The following is a 24,571-nucleotide window of genomic DNA, read 5'->3' as shown; positions in this document are numbered from 1 at the left end:
GTATTGTTCAATAGATAGACGACACCCCCATCCCTGGGGCATACGCTTTGCCCACTCCTGTTCCTGCGCAATCTTTTTGATCTTACGCAATGACAGTCGGCCTCCAGCGCTCGGTTCTCTTGGAGGCACTTTTAAGCCATCCTTCCAACTCTACGGCCATCATCCATCACGATTCCCGATCAACCTACTCCTATGGTCTGCTGCTCCGCGATGTAGCCTGTATCAAAGAGCAGCTTTTGCGCCTTACAGGGAAAAGTGAAACCACAATTGCAGGCGAGCGGATTGCTTTCCTCCTGGAAAATGGGTACGAATATGTCGGTAAGGACACTGCCCTGAAATATTGGCCCTTGCGCATGTTTCCTAACCCTAACTACGAGAGAATCTGACTTGATATTTGCATACAGTCACTCTGCTCGCTATTTTGGCATCGAGTGCCATCGCTGTACCATTGGCGCCGTCATTTCCAGTGTCTGAATTGAGGCACATTCTTAATGACAGCAGAGCATTTCTCTTACTGAGCTCTAACAAGTATCGACAGCAAGCCAAGGCCGCGTTGCAAGATGGCCTAGAGAATACACCCTTGTTTCACGATATGAGTGACCTGGATCGATCTACTGTCGAGGACCAGGAGCTTGTCTTGGTACACCCCGCCAGCTCTAGCGATGGAGGCATCATGCTGTACACCTCGGGGACTACAGGTAGACCAAAGGGTGTTCTGCTATCAACCGCTATCTTGACTGCTCAAACACAGAGCCTGCTGGCTGCTTGGAAATATACACAAGAAGACCATCTGCTGCACGTCCTACCACTGCACCATATCCATGGGATCGTCAATGCCATCTTGACGCCATTGCTTGCAGGAAGCAGCGTCGAGTTTTTGTATCCGTTCGATGCTCAAGCTGTATGGGAACGTTTGGCTATGCCTTTCCAAGCGACGCCGATTGTTCCTGCCGGAACCTCTGGCGTTAAGCCGCACGATTCCAAAACTCCCGTCTCCATTCTTACAGCTGTACCCACAGTTTGGGCACGATTATTACAGCTGTTTCCAAAGCTGAAGCCTACAGTTCAGGATGCTGCCAGAACGGCAATTTCTCGGCATCATCTAAGACTAAATATGTCTGGGTCTGCCGCATTACCCAAGCCTACACTTGATGCATGGACAGAGCTTTCTAGAGGTAATGTCCTTCTCGAACGCTACGGTATGACTGAGGTTGGTATGGCACTATCTTGTGGCCTTGATGAGTCGGATCGTATCCAAGGAGCTGTCGGCTGGCCGCTTCCATCCGTGGAGGTGCGCCTATGGGAAGCCAGTTCGGGCTCAGGAGATGGCTTGGTCATTGCCCCGGGTGAAGAAATCGATCCTGTTTCCGGGCAAGAGCGTCAAGGGGAGATCCAATTGCGCGGTCCTACGGTCTTCCGTGGATACTGGCGCAATCCTGCTGCGACAAAGAAAGAGTTCACAGAAGACGGATGGTTCAAGACAGGAGATATTGCCATACGCCGGAAAGTACCTGGCTCCGGAGAAGGAAAGTCAGGTTCATGGGCTCGTGGGCCAGCTTACTTCATCCAAGGGCGCCAAAGCGCCGACATCATCAAGACTGGCGGGGAGAAAGTCTCTGCTCTGGAGATTGAACGCGAGTTGCTGAGTCTTCCACAAGTTCACGAATGCTCGGTTGTTGGCCTGCCTTCAGAAAGCTGGGGACAAAAGGTTGTGGCCATTGTCATGCTTTCGGACGACTGCAAGAAAGACCAGACGCTATGGGGTCTGACAGACATGCGGCAGGCACTGAAAGAGCGCTTGGTAGCTTACAAAATCCCTCAGGATCTGGAGATTGTGAGCAAGATCAAACGTAATGCAATGGGTAAGGTCAATAAGAAAGAGTTAGTTAGCGAAGTCTTTGGGGACGTCGAGAGGATTCGGAGGAGGAGCATAGAGAACCGTGAAGAGAGAGATCGACTGAGAAAGTCCGTTAAATAGTTCATACATGTTCTGCGGAACTTATAGATTGTTTCAGAGTGGCCTCAAAGCTTTGCGATCTGGAATTCTGTGGATATCTACTTATCTTTGGAATACGGCCATTGCCATTCCATTGCCGAGGCTGCTGAGCCTGGTGGCCATATCGTATCACATGGCATCTGCCCTTGTTGCTTGTTCCGATCAATTTAAATGATGTTCTGTGACAACACCCAAGATACATTCAGACTCATATGCGCTTCACGCTGACTCCTTCGACAGCCAATGATCAAACCAGTCTACGAAGCTCCTAAAACTCTGCTCCTTTGCCCACCTTTCGTACGGATCTTCAAGGAATGCTCTTGCCTGAAAACATCTTTAGAATCACGATTACGGAGTCTAGTCATCCGTGGAACGGGGATCTTACAGCAAAGCCGTGGGTGACCTTCGAGAATATTTGCAGGTTGAAATCCTTATTGCGTTCCGTCAGTATCTCAATCGTTCTGCTGCGTGACTCGGGCGAAAAGAGGGTGTCGGTGTTGGGAACCGAGAAGAAAATAGGCTCTATTACCCTCGGTTAGCCTTGATAGCACGAATATAACAGGCTTATGCTCTGTCCAACTCACCTTCAACGCCATAGATATGACTCTCCATCATGAAAGACGGATGAGCAACAGCGCCAGCCTTGCAGATGCCATCCTTGGACAACTGTTTGCAGACAGATTGCGCACCCCAGCTATTCACAAAGGTTAGTTAGTACATTTTAAGAGTCCTGTGTTGGACTTTAAGAGCGTATTGTAATGATCGTACCAATAGCCCACACATGCGAATTTGGTTTTGTCGTCTTTGCCATATATAGCTTTTACATCCTTGACCCATCGTTCACCGATTTCATGAGAAGATTTCATGTGCTTCCCCTTCCAGGCTTGGAAGTCAAAATTGGGATCATTGAGAGGGGTCTTGGAATACTTCAAGATGGCGTCCTGAATAAGAGTAAGCAAATATGTAACGTGTGTTATTTCCTAGAAGTCCCACCCCAAGAAAGTAGTCAACTCCCAAAACGAGGTAGCCGCAAGCAGCGAGCGAGTCCATGATCAGGAAGCTGTTGATATACAGACCAAATGCGTCTGGAAAGTAGAGGATGACATTGTTGTTTGCGTTCTCAGGACTGGGCCTGGATACGTATGTGTCGACCCCATTAATGCTTTCGATGGTCCCTTTCTGCTCGCCAGAATGAATGGAGCCTTTGATGCAACAAAGCTCTGCCGGCTTTGCAAGCACTCGATCCTCGGTGGTAGTCATGGCTTGAGATTTGATTCAAACTGTCCAAACGAGCAATTCTGGCAAACGAAACTGAGAGAAATTAGTACTTTTAACCCCAAGTTTCCACAGAGTGATAGGCTAGGCTAAAGACTGAATTCGAGATTGCGGCAGCTCACGGCAGCTCGCGGCAGAGCTCGGCATAGTCGGCTGGTTCGGGAGTGTACGCTGACTGAGTTGAGTCTAGGAAATCGGGGTCCTGCGCCCCGTACAATTTCTAGGTTGCTTTTATACGAGGAGAGTGTGGTCTATGTTCCGACACAACCTTACTCTGCAGGCGCATGGGTACAGGCTTCATGGATATTTGGACAAAATGTGCATACGCTTGTACTGGTAGACTAAGCTGTAAACAACCGTGGCCCATTATCAATGTCCGCCGTTCAATAGCTCCCAGACTTCCAGACCCTTTTCCCACCTGTCATCTTCCCAAATATCCGTTCCACCATCGCTCCTCCATCTTCTCATTTCCTTCGGCTTCCTTGGCCCCCATCTTACTGGCTTCCCATCCACGAAGGCAGCGAAATCTTTGTTCCAAGCATCCAACCAGGACTTTTCCTGTTCTGTCAGACCGTTCGATAAGTTCATTCCCCAAAACCATAGAGGCACGTCGGTTGCGTGTGTGACTCCCCACTCAATAGGCATTATCTCATCAACGCAGCCCAGCCGTCGATCAAAACGATATCGGAGTACATCTTTGCCTGGTTCTAGACCGCCTTTGAAGAGTGTGTTTAAGAATCCTCTCTGGAGATGATAGACTTGGATGTCCGCATAGATGTAACCAAAGAGGTCTTGCCAATCTTTGTAAGAAGATGGGAGGGACTGCATGGGTTTGCAGTAATGTTCCATGAGCTTTTGAGCCACTCCCTCGGAATATTCTCCACTAAGGCGATTGTATAGGCCTGCGTAAGTATTTTCCGGCGTACGCCAGCCTCGATACGAAGCGTGCTCTTCTTTGCATTCGCCAAGCAGCAAATTAACATTGCGATTCTTCATCCGCTTTGCGAAGTCACCGTTGTTAATATTGCCGCGAAGGTCTCGCGGATAGAAATGGCCATCAGCCAGTGCTCGAAACTCAGATGTCGTCATTTCACTCTGGACATCTACCAACCTCTGGTAAGGAAGCGCTCGCAGTCTTTCTAGTTTGCGAGCAGGGTCCAAGTTGAGCGGAATACCAAGTCGTGAGATATACTCGTCGAATTGCTTTTGGTGATCTGACAGAGGCTTGGGTTCAACACCAGGGCTATTCGATAGCATAAAGACCCTTCTGATTATTGCTTCGATATCTGGCTTCTGGTAAAGTTCGTACGCCAGCTGCTGAAAGGCTGAAAGTCCACCAGCTGAGTACCCACCAACGGTGATGTTGTTCGAATCTCCGCCAAAGGCGTGAATGTTCTGGGAGACCCATTCTAAAGCTGTCCGTTGATCCCAAAAGCCCATGTTCCCTAATGGGCCATGAATGCCACCCTGGCTCTCGTCAGCAAGCTCTTTCCCCGTCAGAAAGCCGAGCGCATTAAGTCTATATGCCGGCATAACAACAATGCCACGGAAAGCAGACTCGCTGATCAGTCGCACTAGGGCCTCGGGCCCCCAGTTGGGACTTCCCCACTGCAAGAAGCCGCCATGGAGGTAGAACAGTACCGGCCACAGCCCTTCTTGCGGTCCGTTAGCAGGCAGCCAAATATTAAGCTGCAGGCAATCCTCATCAAAGAGGGCTGGGTCAGGCGGTACCCGGCTTGGGGGCTGCGGACATGTCGCTGCACTACCTGTGAAGCGTCCAGGGTTTGCCTTAGTGCCGTATCTGTAGAGAGGTGGGAGCTTTCGAGGAGCCCGAAACCGATAGGGACCGATGGGAGGCAAGGCGTAAGGTATGCCACCAAAATAGCGAAGGACAGGGTTGTCGTTCGAAAGTATGGTCAAACCCTCAATGTACCCCAGCTGGGACGCATTGAAGATATAATTCTCCCGCTGATAGCCCATAGTACAAGGGAGGAGAATGCGATTAGACCTGACAAAGGATGAAACATTGATATCGAGACCTGTGAAGGGAGATTATAGACGTCCACAAGCTCCACAACGTGAGGGGAGGACCGCGTGCTGCGAACGGACGATTTCGGCACGTCTAGCCAGTCATCCCGACATCCGGAGGTCTGCACGAACCCATGGTTGGCTCCGTAAGTCGTCAATGCAAGATAAGTGGTGACAAAACGGTCCCATGTCGGGCGTCAGAGGCAAAGTTTCACGCCTAAGCACTTTAACAACCAACATATAATAAAATGGCCTGAAAAAACTTTTCTATAGGATGCCTAACTTCACGAGGCAAGAAAAGGATACACTTCGCAGAATTGCACAACTCGTCCCTACACTATAAACATAGGTTCCTGCTATGACGGACTCTTAAGTAGCCGTTCAATCTGTAACGCTGCCCCTAAGACCTTTTCTTCCTCTAAGCGCCGGCCAATGATCTGCAAGCCTATGTCATGACCTTCCATCAGGTCAAGATCGTATAATTGCCAGTTCCAGGCGTCCATAGGATTGCGTGGCTCATACTCTGGCAACACAGCTGGATCCAGGCCTTTGGTGACTTTACCCGCCGGGAATGACAATGCAGAGTAGTCTAAGAGGTTGAAAAGCTTGGTGTAACCAGCCCAACGAAGTGTTCGATGTGGTACCGCTGTGTGAGGAAAGGTAGGTGCGAGTAGAACATCTATTGGACGTCCTGATGGAGTTTGGATCTCGCTCCATAGTCTGAGATATGATTGCTGCGCAGCCACCTTCTTTTTGTTCAGTTGCCAGTATTCATAGACGGAAAGGGCTGGTGCACGATTGACCAAAGCCTCCACATGAGGGAGAAATGGCTCTCCGCCCTCAGCAACGGCTCTGCGGATATCTTCGCCACCATCTGCAGTATAATATCGATCCTGCTATAGTCAGAGACTTTCTTACTACTCCAAGTGGTCATCGTACCTGGATTCCGACACACTCAGCGTTCAAGGACGTATCCCAGTCGACAATCTCATGGCCGGCTTTCCTCAGCTTTGCAATAAGGTCTTGGAAAACGCGAGCAATGGGAGGATGTACTCTCACAGTCCCGTCATCCAACATCAAACCAATCACCAGTGACTTCTGCGAGAAATCTTCAAGAACATCTTGGGCCCAGGGAATCGGTGGTAGCTGAGCATCCATATTCCAGAGTTTGCTGTTGAGAACTGCTCTTGTGGTGATGATTATGGATTCTAATGATCTTGCCATTGGACCCACCGCCGAAGGTACATGTTGCTGGCCATCTGTAGAAACCTCCACCCCCTGGTATGACATTCTTCCACTCTTTTGAAAGGCTGTCAGTCTCATATTCGTAACAATGAGAGCGCTTGGTCAGACTTACACTGGGTTTGAAGCCCCAAAGCCCGTTCATGTGACTCGGAATGCGGATGGAGCCTCCAATATCAGTCCCCCAGCCTACCAGTGACCCTTGGAGGGCTAATAGTGCTGCCTCGCCGCCAGAAGAGCCACCTGGCGTCAATCTGGGGTTTTTAGGATGGGTTGTCAAACCCCAAAGAGGATTTTCTGTCTCCGCCCACTACTGATGTCAAAATGCATTCAATCAGTCACATCGTGAAAGAACTCACCATGATACTTTGGGGCAGGTTTGTCTTGGCGATAATGATAGCACCTAGCTCCTTGAGCACCTCGACGAGAAGAGCATCAGAAGCGGCCGGCTTGAAAGCTCTGCCAACGTAGCCTAGTGTTGAGTCGTAGCCTTTGACGTTAAATTGGTCCTTCAACGACATCGGGACACCATGTAGAGGGCCTTTCAAACGACCTTCATTTTTCCGGAATGTGTCAAGCTCTCTTGCTTGTGCTATGGCATCATCAAAGCAGATTTCCGTAAGACAATTCGTCTAAACTGAGTCAATTAACCATATCTGAGCAGAATTGAGTCGCAACAGCGTACCTCTGCTTGCGCCTTGCAGGCTCTAAACTGTGATTAGGTATAGGCTCAACAACGTAGAGGGTGTCTGTACCTACTTGGCGACGTAAGCCACGACAACTTCTTCTGCTGAGACATGTCCCTTTTCCAACTGATCTGTTAAGAATTTCACACTATCTATTCGGGTGATCTGGGCCTGGGTATCGGAATCACTTAGCCGCTGGGAGTGATTGCAAATGCGTGCTTGTCGTTCCTCACGCTTTGCTTTGGCGACCTCTGTCCAGGGTCTTTGCATGATTCACAAGAACTTTCTGAGTAAGGCGATTTAACAGTGCCAGACTTAGAGGCGGTGATTCTGATCTGTCATACACTGAGTGAATCTCGCATGGTATGGGCTGGAATCATGGTGGTCAAGATGTGGACTCAGCTATGTGACTACTCCTTGGGCGGGCAGGCCCACCAAGCTCGGGCATCTCGCTGCCGATGAGGGCTGAGAAGCCCGGCCTCGAATTCCACGATAGGCTTCGGCAGGGTTGGAAAAAGTGACACCTGAGCAGGCGCCCCAGTTACCTTCATGGCGTTCTTCCTTGGGTCAATCATCCGGTGACCGATCATTCTAAATTGAGCGGGCATTATCGTACAATACCCAGCTGTTGCGGTTGCATGCATCCCGATAAAGTATAGCCCGCCACCGCGGAAGCCAACGCTCTTATCGCTGGTAGAGCGTTGCCGAATTGAATCTGCGGAGAATTACCATCTGCCCTGTGCGACCATGGCCTTGGTGCTAAGGGTATATCGGGGCAAATACGGGTTCTTTGTACTGGGGTCTAGGCACAATCGACAGATAAGTGTGAAGATTCCGATTTGCAAGGAGCTTTCCGAAGGTCAACTCCACATGTCATCGATGACCTTAGCCACACTGAAAACCGTCTCCAAAATCATTGACTCTGCTCCGTAACTGGGTTTCAGAGGTCACTTGGTTACAAGAAGCTGTGGGACCGCTTTGATATTGCTTAATTGTGAGTTCCGTTGAAAGGACGAACACACACATGTATGCCGCCTGTAAGGAGGCTTTCGGATTGTCTCGATTACTTTCCCCTGTGCTAGCAAAGCCGAAGATATGACCGCGAAATTGCGACAACCCGGCATTTTTGGTCAGCTATGCTGGGACACCTACACATTGATCCTTTTGGGATTCCCAGACCGGCAGGGATCGAGTCGCGATCAGGTCCTCTCGACCCTGGACTCTGCAGCATTGCGATTGCTCTCTGCATACCCTTCGCTCGCCGGACAGGTGGTCAATCGAGGTCGGACAGCCACCAACTCAGGCACCTACGAAATTGTGCCGTACCCACCTCATGAGAACAAATCTCCTGTGAGACGAAAGGACTGCAGTGACCTTTGTCCTTCTTACGATGAGATCCTCAAAGCTGACGCTCCCTTCTTCATGCTGGATGGTGATATTCTGTGCCCCATGAAGGGTATGGGATACGCGTACGGGCCAGAAACCGAGTTTCCGGTCTTTATAGTCCAGGCCAACTTTGTCAAGGGTGGGCTGCTGCTGTGCTTTGCTTGCATGCACAACGCCCTGGATATGAATGGACAAGGTACCGTCTTGAAGATGTTTGCCGCCGCTGGGAGAGGAGACGAGCTCGACCCTACTTTACTAGCGGCCGAAAACCTCGACGCGGATAGCATCGTACCACTTCTTAAACCTGGAGAGGCTTCTGCCTCTCACGATGTTATGCGCCGGCCATCGACTCTCACACCCTCCCAGACTACTGCTGGTCCCCCCAGGGCGTTGCCCTGGAATTACTGGCGGTTTACGGGCGAGGGTTTAGCCCAGCTCAAAAAGACTGCATCTAGTGGGAGTGAGTGGGTTTCCACCAATGATGCTTTAACGGCGTTCCTCGTTCAACGTCTCACGGCAGTTCGCGTTGCTGCTGGGCGAGTGGCGCCAGACGAGGAGGTTCATCTGTACCGGGCAGTCGACTCGCGCTCGATCCTGAAACCCCCCGTACCTGACGGCTATCTGGGCCACCTTGTTTCTCTCGCCGACACAAAGTGGTCCACAGCTCAGGATATCTGCGAGTCGTCGTTTGCCGATCTGGCGGTCAAGGTTAGAAAGTCGTTACGTGAGGTGGACGATCACTTTGTGCGCAGCTTGGCCACACTGATTAAATCCACCGAGGATAAATCGACCATATTTTACGGAGCAAAGGCCAAACCCGGCAGAGATTTCATATGTTCATCATGGGCCCAGCTGCACTGGCTGTCGAATTGTGACTTTGGTCCGGGACTCGGCACGGTTGATTTTGTGAGACGAGCTCGTCTGCCTGGTGTTCCTGACCTGACGTACATCATGCCCAAAAACCACAAGGGAGACATGCATATCGCAGCAAGCACGTTCATGGACGATTTTGTTGGTCTGGTAAACGATCAACAATGGAGGGAATTCGCCCAGTTGGTGGGCTAGAGCAATCCTTCGTAGAGTCTACTGGTTTCTTCGCTCTACCACTGGGTAGGGCCGAAGTGGCGTTACAGCAGTATGAGCATTTTCCTGTTACGTTGCAATTGACTGCTTCCCACACATTGGCCTGGCTCACATTGCTCTTCCCTGCGAATCCTGGTACATGACAACAAAGATGTCACAAGGGACAATGCTTGAGGGGAAATAGTACATATAGCTTGATGGTGACTTTTCTAGGGCGCCGGGTGCTTTTCATAAGTTTGTGGCTATATTGCCAATTGCTGTGTCTTTGCAAAATATGCATCTTTCCTTCGCTATCGTGTCATGGCTCAAGGAGGCGAGACAGACGACCTTTGTTGACCCAGATCGACCCAACTCCGCAGACTTGCTGTGTGGACAGTTTTGCTACCATCCAAAATTGATAAGAAACTACAAAACTCGCGCAGAAACTCCCTTGCCCGTCGCCCTCGCTTGTCATCGGCATCGAATGGACAAGCAAGTAGCGGAACAGCCATGTCCCGGGCTTTGTATACCTGTGTATTTGAAGCAGAAGTCAGAGAATGCTTACTCGCAATCGAGATCTGAAGCGTACTAACCACTGAGATTCCGTTTGGCTCTAGAGCTGACAGAGAAAATGAACGCAAGGTTTGCAACATTTGTCGACAAACATCCTCTTGTTTATCCCACAACCACAGCGTGGAGTTTATTGTAACTTCCGGAGGCTCTGTCCGATCAAGTTTTGGCGGATATGGTAACCCTGTTTGCTCGCTTAAGATGGCATCAATCTGACAAAGGATCGCACTCTGGACCCATAAATGTGTAATATGAATATTAGCCAGAAGTATCTCACGTTGAATGGTTTCTATTTCGTCTCCATTGGTGACCTTTCTATTCCAAGGGCTGTGAGGAGGCATCAAAGTGTCAAGCATGTATTTGACGTTGTGTAGCTGATCGTTGAGCGAATCCAGACGCACCCTAGCATCTTCGTTGGAGCAGCAGAAGCAGGATGTATGCTGGCGTTCGATGGCAGCACAAAAGAGACGAATATTTATATTGAAGCCTGCCGTCAATGATCCGGTCTCCAAGGCCTCGGCGCACGGAAGTATGCCAGATGTAGTGATGAATTCGTCGTCAACAGGAGCAGGGATGAGCTCCTCGACGCAGATCCTATGTAGGATCTCAGGGTCCAGAAAGCTCAGTCGTTCATTGCGTGGATTCTGAGTATTATGAACATAGCCAAAAAACATTAGCCAAAACGCTTTCTTGCGTAGCTGGACCTCAACAGCGTTGAGGCTCGTATGGCTTGAGACGTATTGAACTTCTAGCATTCGCAATAACTGCATAGCTTCAACTTCCAGCATCCGCAACAGATTGGCATTCCCCACCTGCTGGAATGCTATTGACAACAAAAAGGTACTTGCCCATTTCCCGTGGCTGATTGTGTCGAAATATCGTGTGTTTTTGAAGCTTTGATGGATCTTATAACAATGACTGATCATATCTGTGCGCGTGGAAAATGGTAAGGGCGCCATGAAATCAAGGTATGACTGGAATCTGGACGGTAGAAGTGCGACTGTGGCAGCGCATAAAGAAATGATCAAGGAAAAGAATTCTTCATCAAATTGATCACGATTGTCGTTGAGATTGATCTCAAATGTTGGCCGATGTACCACAGGAAGCAGCGGATAGACGTACTTTAGATAGTCGGAAAGAATGTAGAGCACTAGGCTTCGCGGGCATAGTAGGTCGGTTGGATATGTCGGCCTATCCCATGTGGGAGAGGTTGTCTCAAGTGCAGTCGTCATCAGCCATGCCGAATCCTCATTACCATGAGAAGAAAGGCTCAGTAATGAGCGTGGTGAGAACGGGCTTTGACTGTTTGACATATCAGGTTCTACTTCCCCCCCGCCCTTCAACGAAGCTGGAAGAATCTCGCAAGTTTGTGCATTCGTCTCGTTTTTCAACGAAGCTGAAAGATTTACGAGAGGGTGGTGATTCGTTTTCCTCTTCGGGCCACGAACCCTCAGTGGCAGAAGGAATGTACACCGATAGCCCCATTTTTCACAATTGTTACACCTCGTCGCTGACTCTGATGATGGTACTGTGTAATTCCATATCGGACTGTTCGCCGTAGAAAAACTGCATCTACGCTTTCTGTGGCGACAAGCATCGCAGGCTTGGTGCGTGGAAGCCCTAGTGTCTGGCTTCGGAACAAGGGACGGTACTGCAGAGTTCTGACTCGCATCCATATCCAGCGCTTCCTCTGGAAATCTTGGTTCTGAGGTACGGGAGCACGATCGAAGTAAAGCTTGATGGCAGCCCCGGCATTATACGGGTCTTCCCTCTGTGATCGGGCGACGAGGTCAAGATAAGAGTTTCGAGGTCAAGATAAGAGTCTTGAGCCGTAACCGATAACAATCCCGGGGCACCCCTCAGACATGCGCCATTGCGGGTGTGTGCCGGTAACGGGGACTGTAGACAAGCCATCTCGTTGGCTCATTTTAGGCCTCGGCTCACGTACGAAGTGTTACTTTTTAATGCATTGAGACTATGCTAAACTCACTGCGCCTATTTTGAATCTTACTGAAAAATCCTAATCTGGCGATCTAGATTTAGCGGCAACACGCTCTGAAGTCCTAGTTTCCGTAGCTTATAGCGCGCCACCTGTAGGGATTTCCCTCGCTATACCATTCCTTGGACAGGTCCCAATGGCTTGACACTTCTGTATCTCGATACACCGCATCAATTGAAGCTGTTGATCGCTTGTTACATTGCATCTGGCACTGCGAGGAGTGCATCCTTGATTGATTCTAGGGCGTCAGACCTGACCAATACTTCGTCCTACTCGTCTTGAATAAGTGTTGCAGAGGAGTCTCGGCACTGCTGGTGCCAATCAACACATTGTACTCCCCAGCCTCGCTGCACCATTGGTCACGAGTCTCATCAAAGTAGCTCGTTGAGAGCACCGTATTCATTTCTATCACGATCTGCCGTGTTTCCTGAGATTGGAGGTGTACTTTTTGAAACCCCTTGAGCTCTTTGACAGGCCTTTCAATGGAGGCCGATCTTGGCGCAACGTAGACTTGGACAACTTCAGCCCCAGCATAGGAGCCCAAGTTGGATACATGCAACGAGAGCCTGATGGTATCGTCCACCTGAACATGAAGACTGTGGAGCTTGAAGATGGAGTAGGACAGGCCGTGTCCAAACGGGAAAAGAGGTTCCACGTTGACCTTGTCGTAGTAACGGTATCCGACATATACATCTTCGCCGTATAAAACACGTCCCCCCTCGGACCGAAAGTTGAGATATGTGGGATTGTCTTGAAGTCGACGTGGTATGGATAAAGGTAGTTTGCCGCTCTGAGTCAGTGTTAGCTTTGACCTCGAGAATATTCAACAAATGCAATCGTACTGGATTAACGTCTCCAAAAACGACGTCAGCAATGCCATTTCCAGTCTCATTTCCCCCAAACCAAGCATGGATAACAGCTTTTGCCTCATCAATCCAAGGCATCTCAACTGTTGTCCCAGTCTGAATCACGACCGCCGTATTTGCGTTGACTGACAAGACTCTCGCCACAAGGGCGTCCGTGTGGGGGGGCAGTTCCAGATTCTTACGGTCGATGCCCTCTGACTCCCACTCTCCGTTCAGACCAACAAGAAGAACCACTTGATCTGCAGTTCTGGCAACTTCTACGGCATCTTCAATCGCTTGAACAGGATCGATCTGTCTGTACGCCCCAAACCTCAAGCCTCCTTGCTTACCGCCCACAGAACCAGAAGGTGGTAACCTGCTTGTGCGTGCGCACCCCCATTCCACACGAATCCGGTAATCTTGACCAGCAGTAAGTTCTTTGCTGCTGATTTCTTCGATGGTTCCCGAGCCAAATAGAGTTTCTCCTGGTGTCTGATTTTCGTCGTTGCTGACCAGAAGTACATCATCAACATACAGTTTTGCAGTGCCTTCGACTGCAAGACCAAAGTCGTAGATACCGCTCTCGTCTGGAGTGAAGATGCCTTCTGATTGTGAATACCAAATAGGGGCTAGATCTTCATGCTCATAATCGAGGAAGAACATGTTTGTATCTCTAAGGATGCGCTCCTCTATCACTTTCCGGCCGACCACCGGCGCAGGTTCATTGAAGGCTCTCCAGTTGAAGCCTTGTACGCCCTGTTCTGTCCGAAGAACATTCCCGAGTTGAGGTAGTAGCTTGTACCCCTTGGAGCCTTGACTGTACACGGTATTTTCACACCGATGTGAAATTGCCTCGTATGGCGAAACGCTGTAGTATGGTGTCAGGGACGCACTGCCACCTCCACAGAAAGCGACTACTTTGGCATTTGGGCCGATGATAGCCGTCTTCTTGGACTTTGAGAATGGCAAAACGTGATTTTCATTTTTCAGGAGGACAATGGATTCAGCCGCAGCTCGCCTGAGCAGCAGCTGGTCCTCTGCACGATTCAACGATTTTTCAATGGCATTCTCTGGAACTCCAGATCCTGTTGAGTAGTTCAGCAAGTTTAAAACTCTCCGTACGCAATCATCAAGCTGTGACTCCTTGACCTTCTTGGCTCTCACAGCTTGGGATAATGCAGGCCCTCTGAATCGACCTGGACCAGGCATCTCAAGATCAACCCCGGCTTCTATCGACTCTGTAGTACTATAGGTACCAAACCTGATAAAATCAGTGATGCAAAGGATCATAAGCATTAATCCACCAAAAGAGAACTCACCAGTCACTCATAACTAGACCTTGGTAACCCCACTCATCCCTTAGGATCTTTCGTAAGAGAGCCGAATCCTCCGAAACATGTTTACCGTTGACTTTGTTGTATGCTGTCATGATGGCACAGGGGTTGCCTATGGAAATTGCAAGCATAAACGGCAACAGGTATATCTCGCGGAGGGCACGCTGAGTAACCAGCACGTTGACGGCTGTTCGTTCATGTTCCATGTCATTACAGACGAAGTGCTTGAGAGTGGCGGCAATGTTTATTTGTTGTATGCCGCAACAGTAGTGGCCGGCCATGACACCAGAGAGCAATGGATCTTCTGAAAATGATTCAAAACCACGGCCCCCCAGCGGTCCTCTCTGGATATTGAGAGTCGGCCCGAGGGCAACCACCGCTCCCTTGGCCTTTGCTTCTTCGGCTTGTAAATGCCCTAGCTCGATCATCAGCCCTACATCGAACGTCGCTCCCAGGGCGGTTCCGCAAGGCAGGCAGGCCGAGGGCGTGCTGTCAAAGATCCGCGTTCCACGGATACCATTCGGGCCATCAGAAAGTCGTATAGAAGGTATACCACGAGACGGGATCGGGGTCGTGTGCCAGAAGTCTCTCCCTGTCAAGGAATTAAACAAGAATCAACACCTCTCGCTATAGTACACACCTGAGGTGAGAGATACTTTTTCATCCACTGATAGGCTGAGCAGCAATTCATCAACAGCAAGTTTGTCATACATGGCTCTGGGAAAGGAAGGACCGGACACGAGTAGTCTGGATCGAAGGACTCAGCGAAAGCCTCAAAAACACCCTGCCTTGTGCTATCGAGCACATTCAGGAGCTTCACTGCTCACTGTTATCGTCGAGAGATATCTCTCAAACGACGTTGGCCTTGCGATGCCAGAGTTTCCACCAATCCTTGTGAATGTACGGGGCAATGGTTGGTGATGCTAATCTCTATGCCGGTTTATTTCCCGCTTCCGGGTTGCTCCCCGGGTCACCCGTTATCTATTTCCCCCCTCTGCACTTGTGTAATTCGCCGCCAATTCTCCGCCAATTCTCCGCCGAGCGCACTGGCTATTGCGATGAGGACGGAGACGTTGAAAGGGTCTCCTGGAGACTGATATCCTCTGTACCCAGCTAGTCATAGCCGCCAAGTATATAAAAACCCCCGTCGAGACACACGGAGGAGATCATGATCTTCACCATCATCATCCTTTTTGTTCTTCTCCACAACTATCTCGAAAGGTTTTCACTTTAACAACCTTCCAGTCATCGAAATAATGGGCGCCACAGAAACGGACACCGTTACCCATCACCTGGCGTCAGTACTGCCAACTGATGGACGACCGTGGTATACGAAAGGTCATTTGGTGAAGCTAAATTTCACTATCTTCTCTCTAGTCCTGCTGTGTAAGTTCTGTGATCAACCTATTTGACCACTGAATCACTGATTGTACCAGCATCGTCTAACGGCTATGATGGTTCCTTGATGAATGGACTTCAAGCTCTTCCCGTCTGGAACTCATTCATGGGGAACCCTACCGGCTCCTGGCTTGGCTTCTTCAACGGAATCTATTGGATCTGCAACGGTCTCGCCTTCCTCGCCGCCTCTTGGGCATGCAATAAGTACGGCCGTAAGACCGGTGTTTACGCCGGCTATGTCTTTCTCGTTGCTGGCACGGCCCTTGGGACTGCAGCTCCAGATCGGGGGAGCTTCATTGCTTCCCGCGGCCTAATTGGTGCTGCAGCAGGGTTTTTTGCGAACGGAGCACCTCTCATTATCAATGAAATCGCCTACCCAACTCATCGACCGGTCGCGGCCTCGTGCTTTCAGTGTGGCTTCTACGTTGGCAGCATCGTTGCAGCGTGGGTGACATTCGGAACAAGGAACTATTCAACCAACTGGGCTTGGAGAATTCCATCGGTCGTTCAGATCCTACTCCCCTGTTTGGCGCTTCCAGGTGTGCTAATGGCACCCGAATCACCTCGGTGGCATGCATCCATGGATCGCATTGACGATGCAACCAAGTTTCTGGCCAAATATCACGCTGGTGGCGATGTGGACTCCCCACTAGTTAAGTTTGAGACCGAGGAGATAGTAAATACTATCAAAGCCGAACAACAAGCACATGCGACCACGAGCTATCTAGACCTGCTCAAAACAAGAGGAAATCGATGGCGACTTCTTATATCCGTCTCTTTGGGTGTTTTCAGTCAGTGGAGCGGCAATGGAGTCGTTTCTTACTATCTTACCCTGGTTCTCGACACTGTTGGAATCACCAGCGTAACAAATCAAACTCTGATTTCTGGATGCCTACAGATATGGAATCTCCTTTGGGCCGTTGCTGCAGCGGCATCTGTTGAAAGGTTGGGACGCCGACCACTATTTATCACCTCTGCTGCGGTAATGCTCACAAGCTACATCATCATCACTGGGCTTTCAGGTTCCTTTGCCAACACAGGAAATTCCGCCGTGGGGACCACCGTTATCCCATTCCTTTTTATCTTTTTTGCGGGCTATGATATCGCACTGTATGTCCGATCTCCTACGCATTTGGGTTTCGCCAGCTAACTTGTTATAGAACACCCTTGCTGATATCATATTGTCTTGAGATTTGGCCTTATCGACTACGAAACCGAGGTTTCAGCGTCATGTGGACGACAGGCGTCCTGATCGGTATTTTCAACACGTTTGTCAACCCCATTGGCCTGGAGCACATTGGATGGAAGTACTACTTTATCTTCATCGTGTTCTTGATTGCGTTTCTCTTTCTGGCCATCTTCTGCTACCCCGAAACACGAGGTCACACTCTCGAACAGATGGTCTTTGTCTTTGACGGACCGGAGGTCGAAGTGCTGAATGCAGACGAAGCAGCTGAGGTGGTGGATGTGGAGCCAAAAAGGGAGAAGGTGTAACTGTAGACAGGTTAGATCTTGGTGGTGGCCAAGCGACAACTTTTCGGGGCGCGCAATCAGGCAGGTACTGGAAAATAGGCTTTAGACATGCTGGTCTTCACAACATCCTAGGTACCGATGCAACTGTGAGAGCGAAAAGGATTTAACTGGAAATGCGGCTTTGTCTTCCATTCCTCTATGCATGGGGCACGGGAAGGACTCAAACCTCAGATAGGTTAGGCAATCAATTGATTCGATGACCGAAGTGTTCCTGCCGGAATTAGACTTGCGCGGTTATGGACGTCTAGCGTCTCTTCTACCATGGTGAAGATCATGTTAGTTATTGCTATATCTGGTTTGCATTGAGACTACAACTTCCTCCATAAGGTCGACGTGAATGTTATCCATCCATCAGCGCAGTAAGCGGAGAGTTACAATCTGGTAATGAAGGGTACCTTGAACTTTTCTAAGCTTCACTATGAGTGCGTGCTTGATGGCCACAGACCGCCAGTCAGCCATTCCGATACCAGGCGACACTTCAGGTCGGAAAGCTGGCAGTAAGGTTTCCGTTTATCGGTGCGACAGAATGCGATAAACATATCTTCATTGTCAGTGCAATGCGAATAGCAACATTGATTGCGTTCGCACAGTACTGTCGGAGTGGTAATTATACGTATCTTTTACACTATCTTGTACGAAGAACAGTAGACATCGCAGTTGAAGACTACTATAGCTTGATCATCTATGGCTTCCAAGCTCCAGCTATGATTTCGACTTCGCCGCCGAGGATTGAGCGACATGTTGGACTCCCTCTCCTGATCCTGAAACCTATAATCTGCCGTTCATCACACACATCACATCCAGGCCGGTCTTATAGGTGGCAAAATGGTTCCTTCACAATCGCCAAAGCCGACCAAGCTTAAGTCGTCCTCGCCACACCATCCCCGGATATTGATACTATCTCCATCCTCCAGATAAGTTCGCCTCATTGTGGCGGAAATGTCAATACCCTGCTTGCCTCCATTACTGCCTTCGAGGAAACACCCAAAACTCCCAGGTTCGGGACCAGCAAGTGTTCCTGACGCTATTAAGTCTCCCACTTCCAATGGGCACCCGCTGACTGTGTGGTGAGCTATCATTTGTTCGAATGAGAATACGAGATAACGTCCATTCGTTCGCGACAAGATTCCAGAATCACCATTTGATGCTAAAATTTCTAGATCAGCACGTAGTTCGTTAAATCAAAATAGACTATAATTTTAACTGACCTCGAATTGAAGTTTCTAACTTCATATCATAAACATTTTCTACCGTTCTCTGCTGGAGATAGGGATGCAGCTTCGTGTCGTTTTCGATGCCCTTGACACGGAATGGTTCAAGAGCATCTTTTAAAATGACCCAAGCACTGATAGTGGTTGCGAATGATTTTGAATTGAATGCCCCTAGAGGCACCGCTTCCCAGCTGTAGAAATCCCGAGCACCCCAGTCATTCAGACAAACAAAGCCAAAGATGTACTCATCTGCCTTGTTGACGTCAATTGCCTCACCTAGGCTGTTCCCACGGCAAATTAGTGCTCCCAGTTCGACCTCAATGTCTAGCTGACTGCAAGGACCGAAGCTCGGCTCTTTATCGGAGGGATTCTGCAAGAATTGTCCCAACGGTCGGCGAATATCGGTCCCTGAAACGATCACTGACGAAGCCCTCGAGTGATAGGCGATGGGAAGATGAAAATAGTTAGCCGATAAAGCCTTGCTAGGATCCCTAAGGATACGACCACACTTGTAGGCGTGATGTTTGCCGGCAAAGAAATCGCTGAAGCCCGCAATTTTCATGGGCAAGTGCATTTTGACTTGATCTTTGTGGAATAGACAGGACTCCTTTGCTCCGACATTGGATTTCAGCAAGGAGGGAAATCGGGTGTCGTATTTCAAGATTTCTTGTAGATATCGACGGACATTGGTGTGGACCTCCTGACCAAGAGCCGCGAAGTCATTGAGTACAGGCTTTGAAAAGCTTGCAATCAGGCTAGCGGTGGAATCTTCCAGACCAGAGAAGCCTTGGTGCTGAGCAAACTCGTGCAGATCCAGAACATGATCGCCAACAGCAATTGCTGCATGTCTGTCGCTGCATTTCGGTGTTGTTACAACGCCGAAGGGAATATTAGCTAGTGAAAAATGCGATCCTCGAGGGATATCCAGCCAGCTTTTCGGTGCCATATTAACTGCTCTGTTTCCCGACAGATTTGCTCACGCAGCCTGGCTAATAGACAACCAGTTTTGGAGATGAAAGTAGTTGGTAGATTCTATAGTATCGAGATATTCGCGGGACTGGGCCTGAGGTGCTGATGTAGTAGACAAAGAACGGGCGGGAACCGGGGAAACATCCGACGGTCAGCCAGCCTTGCCAGTTAACATGAGATTAACCTATCACAATTTGGCTTCAGCTAATTTAACCTTCTAGTATAGTTATACACAACTGTAGAATGTAAGATCAGATATTAGAACCGGCCTGCCTCCTGGCCACATACCAGGCTATCATGCAAGGTGCACAAGGCTAACCATCCTAGTCTATCTGCGGGCTCTACTATGCCATATATTCTCGGACTCGTCATGTTTTTCTTCTTCTGCGCCAAACACTACTTCTGCTAACCACGCCATGCTAGAGGCTCTTTTTTACGGAGCTCTTCGAAGCTCAAGATATGAATCTTCAGACCTCCATCACAAAGAAATAATTACTACAGTTCGAGAGATCCTGATCCGGGGAATTACGAAGAGTTAGACGGCGCAGACGCCAATACTGTCGGTAGCCTTTCCGTTTATGCTGAGGCACGTCTGAAGCATCGCCCAATTTCCAGCCGAGTCCTTAAGATATCACCGCAGGGGCCCCCGTGGGGAATTGATGGTCACCTCTGAGAAGAAAAGGGAATCTGGAAGGTGGCCTGCCTTCTAGTACTTGTCCTCGGCGACTTCAGAACTGGTCGAAATTCTCACAGCACCTCGAACCATAGGATGATTGACGAGCTACCAAGAATCATGGCTTTTCGAATCAACAAATTGCCAGTTCGTGCCACCAGCTGCACTCATGTCTGCCTCAAGCCGTCCGGTTCAATCAGAGTACCAAATTCCTCGGACTTTCCTTACAGCCTGACTCAATGCTCCCAGTAATCTTATGCACGAATTAGGGAGACTACTCACAAGCCCGATCCATCTCGATTTCCATGCTTCTATTTCAATCACAAGAAAAGAGGCTTTTTGCCAATGGAGCCAACCCCGACCAGATCTGCAGTGTTGCATCAGACGGCGGACACAATTAACGGTAACCCATTCCAACCTCAAAACTGACCCCTTCTATGACTATAGCATTTCCTTCCAGCTCAGAGCTCAGACAGCGCCGGAGTAGCTTGCGGTGTTGGAGTATCTTCTGTGCCACTACTATCACTCTATTAGTCGATTTACATGCCACGGGGCGTCGTTTTCCGCATTGTTGGCTGCTTCGGTCAAATTCTGTGCTCCTCACTCAAGGAGTTTATTCAATATTCCAGCAAATAAATCTGCTGAACGTCGTATCTGGTGGCTATAGGACTTGCCGCGGTTGTTGGTTCCGGTTATGCTAGGATAGATCGAATGCCGATTTTATACTACTGGCCAACCAAGAATTCCAGATTCCATCCAGAACGTTCGCTTAGGGGTTTAGAATCTTGCTCGTAATGCTTGCAGCAGCACGAAGTCCCGCTTTCTTGTCATCTCAGTCCAATCCACAGCGGTTAGATACTTCCTAACCTCATCCTCCAGCAATGTCAACTTTTCCTCGCTCCAATCAAAACGATGCTCGTGCATATCATCCTCCCACCTGCGGATAGCAGGACCTAGGCGTTCAATTCTTGTTGTGAAGCCATCCAGACCTCCTCCACCTCCGAGTGCATTGGTAATTATCGGCCCAGTCACTCCCCAGCGAAGTCCTGGTCCAGATGTCACGACTGTATCAAGGTCTTCGGCCGAGATGATACCACGGCTGATCAGGCTGTATGCTTCGGCATTTATGGCGGCCTGAAGACGATTCGCAACAAACCCTGGAACTTCCTTGAGAATAACTACTGGGTGTTTACCCAAGGATCGATAAAAGTCCAGGGCCTTTGACACTGTCGTATAGCTGGTAACCGAATGGGGTACCACTTCGACAAGTGGAATCAAATGTGGTGGGTTAAAAGGGTGTCCGATAAGGATTCGGTCAGGCTTATTTTCACATTGTCCGACAAAGGCGGAGGAAGGCAGGCCCGAAGACGAAGAAGCAATGACAACTTCTGACTGAGCATTTCGGTCGAGTATTTTGAACAGCTCCTGCTTGAACTCTACATTCTCAGGTCCATTCTAGAACGGCTAGGGTCAGCAGATTGTAGACACCAGTAATTGCAGGACGCAGGGGCACACCGCATAGTTCTGAGCATACCTCCTGTATGAAATCAACAGTGCCCAGCCTCGGGGTGATGTCGTCCACAAATTCGTAGTTGTTGGCCAGCTCTTGGTCAATTGGCCCGAAGAGCAGCTGGAGAGTGGGCCATGCGTCGTCCAAGTATCTCTTGAACCTTAGTTCAGCGCCTTCTGCAGGATCAGTAATGATGACCTTCAATCCTTTGGCGAGAAAGAGGCTCGCCCAGCTCATCCCGATCATTCCGCAACCGATGACGGCCACGATGTGAATCTCCTGCGACATCCTGAGCACGAGGGGATGATATTATCTAGAGTCCAACTGGCATGACACCCTGTGTGTTCATCTGGCTCCCTGAATGATACAGCATGCCGAATATATTCACTATGCCAGTGGACGGGTCCAGATGTGGAGCACCAAGCAGGCACTCAATTTGTACTGGGCGGGCGGCCCATACTCGGAAGCCCTTCCCGACTTCTCGGGCTGCTCCGATACCCCCGGTCTCGGTGAGGTTTCCACGCTTATATTAGGTTCATGTAAGGAACTGAAAAGCTTTATTAAGCAGATGAGCACGCGAACAGGAGTTTAGACCAGGTCCTATGTCCGACATACCTTCGTTTGCTTCGCAGATAAGATGATCCCGGAATCAATCAGGAAATCCGAAGCTGGCTATGGCCCAGGAACTTTCGTCGATACAAGCTTCGCTCCAGTTCCTGAAGAATGCCGGCGTCTCTTACGCCTTCTCGCAGAAAAGACTCCCTGGTTTACTAAGAATGAAGCACTTATCGATGGCGTGTGCTTCGAGGGCAGTGATTTACCAATCATTCCGGGCCCCATCAAATCACAAGCCATTACAGCCGTTCTTCATGCCATGGTTGGCATCGTTGGCCTTGAGATTCTGCATATTCGCGGTATAACGACGGATACAACGACCCATGTAAACACAGACCATGCTGGTCTGTATCCAGCAACACCAGGACTTGTGACTGTCAATGGTCTCACCGGTCCCGACATTTTGAGTTTGCCCACTGTGCCTCATTGGGACAAAGATCGTCAATCAAATTCACCTCTTGTGTACCGCGCAACGGCCATCTATGAGACAGCGAACAAAGGAACATGGTTTCAGCTGCACGGGTCTCTCGATCCCTGGAAACTTCTGGAACTCATCGGCATCCCGAAGGACAAGGATGCTGAGGTGCGGACAAACGACGAAGCGTACGCCCTCATTCAAGAACATGTCAGAACGTACCGTGCACGAGAGATCGAGCAGCTCATGGTTGAAAACGGCTTATCGGGCTCCATCGTACATTCGCCAAAAGGCTGGCGCGAGACCGAGATGGGCCAGCGCCTCGCTCGGCATCCTCTGGTCAACTACTCCCAGCAGACCTATTGTCCTGCTCTACCGGCTGCCAAATTGCCCAGTTCGGTCGACAAGAGACCGCTCGCGGGAATCAAAGTGGTTGAGCTTGCCCGAATCATAGCCGGCACCGCGGCTGGCGCTCTCCTGGCGTCCATGGGCGCCGAGGTCATCCGGGTCAACTCATCCAAACTCAAAGACTATACGCCTGCGCAACCTTCTTCTTTGATGGCTGGGAAAACAACGATAGATCTAGATTTGAACAACCCCGCTGACCACGCCAGACTGACACACCTATTTGAAGAAGCCGACATAATCTTGCAAGGTTATCGCTTGGGCTCTCTCGAGAGGCGCGGATTCGGGCTCCATGCGGCGTTGGAGCTCGCGAACAAACGCGGCAAAGGCATAATTTACATTGATGAAAACTGCTATGGTCCTGATGGATGCTATGCCGAGCGCCCAGGTTGGCAACAAGTTGCTGACGCTGCCGCTGGATCCTCATATGTCATGGGGCAGTCATTTGGATGTCCTCCCGGCCAGGGTGTGCTGCCAAGTCTGCCCTTATCTGACATGTCAACGGGCGCATTAATGGCTCTCACCGCCATGTGTGCTGTCCGTGATCGTTATGTCAAAGGGGGTTCATATAAAGGTCACTCTGCACTCGCTGCATATGACATGGCATGTCTAGACGAGGATGTTGGACTATATTCTCATGATGTTGTCCAGAGGATCCAGGATAAGTACCAATTTCCCTCTTGGTCGAGTGACGAACATGTCGCCCCTCTTTACTACTCTATAATCAAGGCTTGGGAGCGCACGGGAACATTCATGAAGAACGAAGCCTTTTTCGCCACATTCGACAACTCGGTCTTTGGTTCTCAACTTCGAGTACTGGGACCTTTAGTCCGGTATAAAGATGTGGAGTGCAGTCCAAGATGGACAAGTCCGCCAGTGCCTTTCTGCCACCACAAATTCAGATCTTTCCAGTCTACACCCAACTAGCTTTGCATAGAAGAGATAATCTGTCCCTAGCCCTAGGAAGACCAATTTGAATAAAGTCTAGGTAGACTAACTTATATGATACTCTGAGTCTGTCACGGATCACTCGCTTTTATACTAGGTGGCTATTCTCTTCTCTCAGCCTATTTTTATATAACGGTTTACGTCCTAATATCCAGCATTCTAGCTTCATTAAGAATAGTCATCATGATGTATCTACCAAGCAAAGATGAATTATTCTTGCGGTGCAATTCCCTCGCTGAATGTGTCCCTAGCCTAAGCTCAACAGAGACAAGGCTTCTTCTTGACCCTGACTTTATACATCAAGGACTCTTGGGCGCACGGAAGACTGATACATTCAAGCAGGACCCTGCTCACCTCCTCTAGCCAGCCTCCAAACCACCAAGTCTTTACACAGCTTCTAGGCTTCTGATATCCTCATGGGGTGATGTGCCCATCAAAGCTGACCAAGCTATCCTAGACCCCTTCACGCAC

The 24,571-nt window shown here is 49.6% G+C and overlaps 10 protein-coding genes across 10 annotated transcripts; 4 read left to right on the top strand and 6 right to left on the bottom strand.

The window, feature by feature from the left end:
• Positions 1 to 89: 89 nt before the first annotated feature.
• PV08_07936 (uncharacterized protein) lies at positions 90 to 1,978 on the top strand (the record flags this gene model as incomplete). The annotated part of the gene is made up of 2 exons (XM_016382263.1): positions 90 to 318; positions 405 to 1,978. The coding sequence occupies 2 exons, from the start codon at positions 90 to 92 to the stop codon at positions 1,976 to 1,978; spliced, it is 1,803 nt and encodes a 600-aa protein (XP_016232966.1).
• Positions 1,979 to 2,215: 237 nt separating this feature from the next.
• On the bottom strand, positions 2,216 to 3,256 carry PV08_07935 (uncharacterized protein; the record flags this gene model as incomplete). Its single annotated transcript, XM_016382262.1, has 5 exons — positions 2,216 to 2,320; positions 2,382 to 2,518; positions 2,581 to 2,690; positions 2,765 to 2,937; positions 2,990 to 3,256. 5 exons carry the CDS (start codon positions 3,254 to 3,256, stop codon positions 2,216 to 2,218), a joined length of 792 nt encoding a protein of 263 aa, XP_016232965.1.
• A 384-nt stretch (positions 3,257 to 3,640) lies between these two features.
• PV08_07934 (uncharacterized protein) lies at positions 3,641 to 5,251 on the bottom strand (the record flags this gene model as incomplete). The annotated part of the gene is made up of 1 exon (XM_016382261.1): positions 3,641 to 5,251. One exon carries the CDS (start codon positions 5,249 to 5,251, stop codon positions 3,641 to 3,643), a length of 1,611 nt encoding a protein of 536 aa, XP_016232964.1.
• A 404-nt stretch (positions 5,252 to 5,655) lies between these two features.
• PV08_07933 (uncharacterized protein) lies at positions 5,656 to 7,497 on the bottom strand (the record flags this gene model as incomplete). Its single annotated transcript, XM_016382260.1, has 6 exons — positions 5,656 to 6,192; positions 6,239 to 6,598; positions 6,657 to 6,851; positions 6,901 to 7,173; positions 7,227 to 7,248; positions 7,301 to 7,497. The coding sequence occupies 6 exons, from the start codon at positions 7,495 to 7,497 to the stop codon at positions 5,656 to 5,658; spliced, it is 1,584 nt and encodes a 527-aa protein (XP_016232963.1).
• An 825-nt stretch (positions 7,498 to 8,322) lies between these two features.
• On the top strand, positions 8,323 to 9,678 carry PV08_07932 (uncharacterized protein; the record flags this gene model as incomplete). Its single annotated transcript, XM_016382259.1, has 1 exon — positions 8,323 to 9,678. One exon carries the CDS (start codon positions 8,323 to 8,325, stop codon positions 9,676 to 9,678), a length of 1,356 nt encoding a protein of 451 aa, XP_016232962.1.
• A 323-nt stretch (positions 9,679 to 10,001) lies between these two features.
• PV08_07931 (uncharacterized protein) lies at positions 10,002 to 15,136 on the bottom strand (the record flags this gene model as incomplete). The annotated part of the gene is made up of 7 exons (XM_016382258.1): positions 10,002 to 10,205; positions 10,269 to 11,582; positions 11,655 to 11,929; positions 12,497 to 13,034; positions 13,087 to 14,350; positions 14,409 to 15,015; positions 15,064 to 15,136. The coding sequence occupies 7 exons, from the start codon at positions 15,134 to 15,136 to the stop codon at positions 10,002 to 10,004; spliced, it is 4,275 nt and encodes a 1,424-aa protein (XP_016232961.1).
• A 543-nt stretch (positions 15,137 to 15,679) lies between these two features.
• On the top strand, positions 15,680 to 17,315 carry PV08_07930 (uncharacterized protein; the record flags this gene model as incomplete). Its single annotated transcript, XM_016382257.1, has 3 exons — positions 15,680 to 15,809; positions 15,860 to 16,931; positions 16,982 to 17,315. The coding sequence occupies 3 exons, from the start codon at positions 15,680 to 15,682 to the stop codon at positions 17,313 to 17,315; spliced, it is 1,536 nt and encodes a 511-aa protein (XP_016232960.1).
• An 833-nt stretch (positions 17,316 to 18,148) lies between these two features.
• On the bottom strand, positions 18,149 to 19,511 carry PV08_07929 (fumarylacetoacetase; the record flags this gene model as incomplete). The annotated part of the gene is made up of 2 exons (XM_016382256.1): positions 18,149 to 18,501; positions 18,563 to 19,511. The coding sequence occupies 2 exons, from the start codon at positions 19,509 to 19,511 to the stop codon at positions 18,149 to 18,151; spliced, it is 1,302 nt and encodes a 433-aa protein (XP_016232959.1).
• A 1,473-nt stretch (positions 19,512 to 20,984) lies between these two features.
• PV08_07928 (uncharacterized protein) lies at positions 20,985 to 22,005 on the bottom strand (the record flags this gene model as incomplete). Its single annotated transcript, XM_016382255.1, has 2 exons — positions 20,985 to 21,662; positions 21,742 to 22,005. The coding sequence occupies 2 exons, from the start codon at positions 22,003 to 22,005 to the stop codon at positions 20,985 to 20,987; spliced, it is 942 nt and encodes a 313-aa protein (XP_016232958.1).
• A 349-nt stretch (positions 22,006 to 22,354) lies between these two features.
• PV08_07927 (uncharacterized protein) lies at positions 22,355 to 24,079 on the top strand (the record flags this gene model as incomplete). The annotated part of the gene is made up of 1 exon (XM_016382254.1): positions 22,355 to 24,079. One exon carries the CDS (start codon positions 22,355 to 22,357, stop codon positions 24,077 to 24,079), a length of 1,725 nt encoding a protein of 574 aa, XP_016232957.1.
• Positions 24,080 to 24,571: the final 492 nt, after the last annotated feature.

The sequence above is a fragment of the Exophiala spinifera genome (assembly GCF_000836115.1).
Source record: "Exophiala spinifera strain CBS 89968 unplaced genomic scaffold supercont1.6, whole genome shotgun sequence".
In the NCBI taxonomy this organism is placed as follows: Eukaryota; Fungi; Ascomycota; class Eurotiomycetes; order Chaetothyriales; family Herpotrichiellaceae; genus Exophiala; species Exophiala spinifera.
The sequence above is the reverse complement of the archived record's forward strand: the minus strand, read 5'-3'. Positions and strand labels throughout refer to the sequence as shown.